Source organism: Eimeria mitis, genomic scaffold, assembly GCF_000499745.2.
Source record: "Eimeria mitis Houghton genomic scaffold, Emh_scaff626, whole genome shotgun sequence".
Classification (NCBI taxonomy): domain Eukaryota; phylum Apicomplexa; class Conoidasida; order Eucoccidiorida; family Eimeriidae; genus Eimeria; species Eimeria mitis.
This window is the reverse complement of record NW_013574448.1, coordinates 14400-16917: the sequence shown is the minus strand read 5'-3', so window position 1 is coordinate 16917 and position 2518 is coordinate 14400. Positions and strand designations below refer to the sequence as shown.

Sequence of the window (2518 nt, the reverse complement as noted above, 5' to 3'; positions counted from 1 at the left end):
GCTGCTGCTGCTGCTGCTGCTGCTGCTGCTGCTGCTGCTGCTGCTGCTGGCAGCAGCAGCAGCAGCAGCAGAGCTGGGGCGTCAGGGTTGCGTGCTGTTTGTTTCTTGTTTTGTTTATTATTATAAAGGATCATAAAGCACTGTAAACATTTAATTTTTACAAAAAAAAAAAAATTTTATTTCATACCGCTAAACCCTAAACCCTAAACCCTAAACCCTAAACCCTAATCCCGAAGGGACTGCAGCGGCGGCGGAGCGGAGCGAAAACGGGGGGCCCCGTGCGTGCTGATGAAACCCTCACTGACATGTGGGGTTGCAGGTAGCAGTAGTATAATTTGTGTTTTTTTGTAGAAAGATAAAAAGAGGTTTTGTTTTTTTAGGGTTTAGGGTTTAGGGTTTAGGGTTTAGGGTTTAGGGTTTGGGGGGTTGGGTGAGACAGAGACGGAGGAGCCAGAGCCCGCCATCATGGGATCTCCCTGTCTCCCCCGCATGCAGCTCAGCCCCTCTCTCGCAAATGTCTGCTTCTGCGGCTACTGAAGCAGCAGTGCTTGCTGCTGCGCGGTCGGAGGGACCGGAACAGCAGCAGCAGCAGCAGCAGCAGCAGCAGCAGCAGCAGCAGGAGCAGCAGCAGGTAGAGCAGCAGCCGCAGCAGCTGCAGGAGCAGCAGCAGCCGCTGCAGCAGCAGGAGCAGCAGCAGCCGCTGCAGCAGCAGGAGCAGCAGCAGCCGCTGCCGGAGCAGCAGCAGCCGCTGCCTGAGCAGCAGCAGCCGCAGCAGCAGCAGCCGCTGCCTGAGCAGCAGCAGCCGCTCCCGGAGCAGCAGCAGCCGCTGCCGCAGCAGGAGCAGCCGCAGCAGCAGCAGCCGCTGCCGGAGCAGCAGCAGCAGCTGCAGCAGCAGCAGCCTCTGCCGGAGCAGCAGCAGCCGGTGACGCAGCAGCAGCAGCCGCTGCCGGAGCAGCAGCAGCCGCTGCCGGAGCAGCAGCAGCCGCTGCCGCTGCAGCAGGAGCCGCAGCAGCAGCAGCCGCTGCCGGAGCAGCAGCAGCCGCTGCCTGAGCAGCAGCAGCTGCTGCAGCAGCAGCAGCCGCTGCCGGAGCAGCAGCAGCAGCTACAGCAGCAGCAGCCGCTGCCGGAGCAGCAGCAGCAGCTGCAGCAGCAGCAGCCTCTGCCGGAGCAGCAGCAGCAGCTGCCGCTGCAGCAGCAGCCGCAGCAGTCGCAGCATCTGCAGCAGCAGCAGTCGCTGCAGCAGCAACTGCAGCAGCATCAGGAATCAAAGTTGTATAAGCAGCAGGAGCAGCGTAATAAGAAGCAGCAGCAGCAACGCACATTTGCTTCTTTCTTTCGTCGCTACCTGCTGGGGCCCCTGCTGCTGCTGATTCTCCTCGTAGCTGTATTGGCTCTATACTATGGCTTCAAGCGCCCGGGGGCCCCCAGCAGCAAGGCCGAGGCCCCCCCCAGGCGATACAAAACTCGTCAGCAGGGGGCCCCCGAGGGTACCACCAAGGCAGCAGAGCTCTCTCTGCAGAGCACAGGGGGGCCCCCCCCCCACCAACCCTATACTGAGCATGGGGGCCCCCCGCCAGACGTTGAAAGCCTACTAAGGGGGAGATCGGGGGGCCCCCATGAGCTTGGGGGCCCCCTTATAAGGGGCAGTGCAATACACCACGAGGACCCTGGTACCTTCTCTATAGAAGAGGGTACAGGGGGCCCCCAGGAGCAGGAGCATGAGGGGGCCCCCGCTACTCTGGCTGCAGAGGAGGCCCCCCGTAGCACTGCTGACGACGCGCAGCCTATAGATCTATGGAGCTCAGCAGCAGCAGCAGCAGCAAAAGCAAAAGCTGCAGCAGCAGAAGCAGCAGCTGCTGCTGCTGCAGAAGCAGAAGCAGCAGCAGCAGAGGCAGCAGAAGCAGAAGAAGCAGCAGCAGCAGCAGCAGCAGCAGAAGCCGAAGCCGAAGCAGCAAAAGTAGCAGCAGCAGAAGCACCAGAAGAAGAAGTAGCAGCAGCAGAAGCAGCAGCAGCAGAAGCAGCAGCAGCAAAAGCAGCAGCAGAAGAAACAGCAGCAGCAAAATTAGCAGCAGCAGAAGCAGCAGCAGCAAAAGCAGCAGCAGCAGAAGTAGCAGCAGCAAAAGCAGCAGCAGCAGAGGCAGCAGCAGCAAGAGCAGCAGCAGCAAAAGCAGCAGCAGAAGGAAGTGGCTGGGGTTCAGCAGGAGGGGAGAGAGGGGGTGGGGGGGGGGCCCCCATGGGTACTGCTGCTGGGGGCCCCCTAGATGCTGTGGGGGCCCTAATGGCTAGCTACGAAGATATATCTCTCCGCAGCTCTTTTCCTTCTATTGTTATTCATCGACTTGTCTCCTCTGCTTCTGCTGTCTCTTCTTTTTCTTCTTTTTCTGCTGAGTTTATGGCGGAGACAAAGCAGGGGAAGTTGTTTAGTTGTTTAGTTGTTGTGGTGATAGATGGAGATACACTGCGCTGTGTTCCTGTTGCTTCAGATGCTGAGGTGTATGTACACCTCAGCCCACAGCAG

General features: G+C 59.6%; 1 protein-coding gene across 1 annotated transcript in view; it reads left to right on the top strand.

Moving 5' to 3' along the window:
• Nucleotides 1-514: 514 nt before the first annotated feature.
• EMH_0018210 (uncharacterized protein) overlaps nucleotides 515-2518 on the top strand; it is a gene marked incomplete at both ends in the record, with an annotated part of 4109 nt that continues 2105 nt past the window's right edge. Inside the window, one exon of the mRNA XM_013501070.1 lies at nucleotides 515-2518. Coding sequence (XP_013356524.1) covers nucleotides 515-2518 — 2004 coding nt within the window.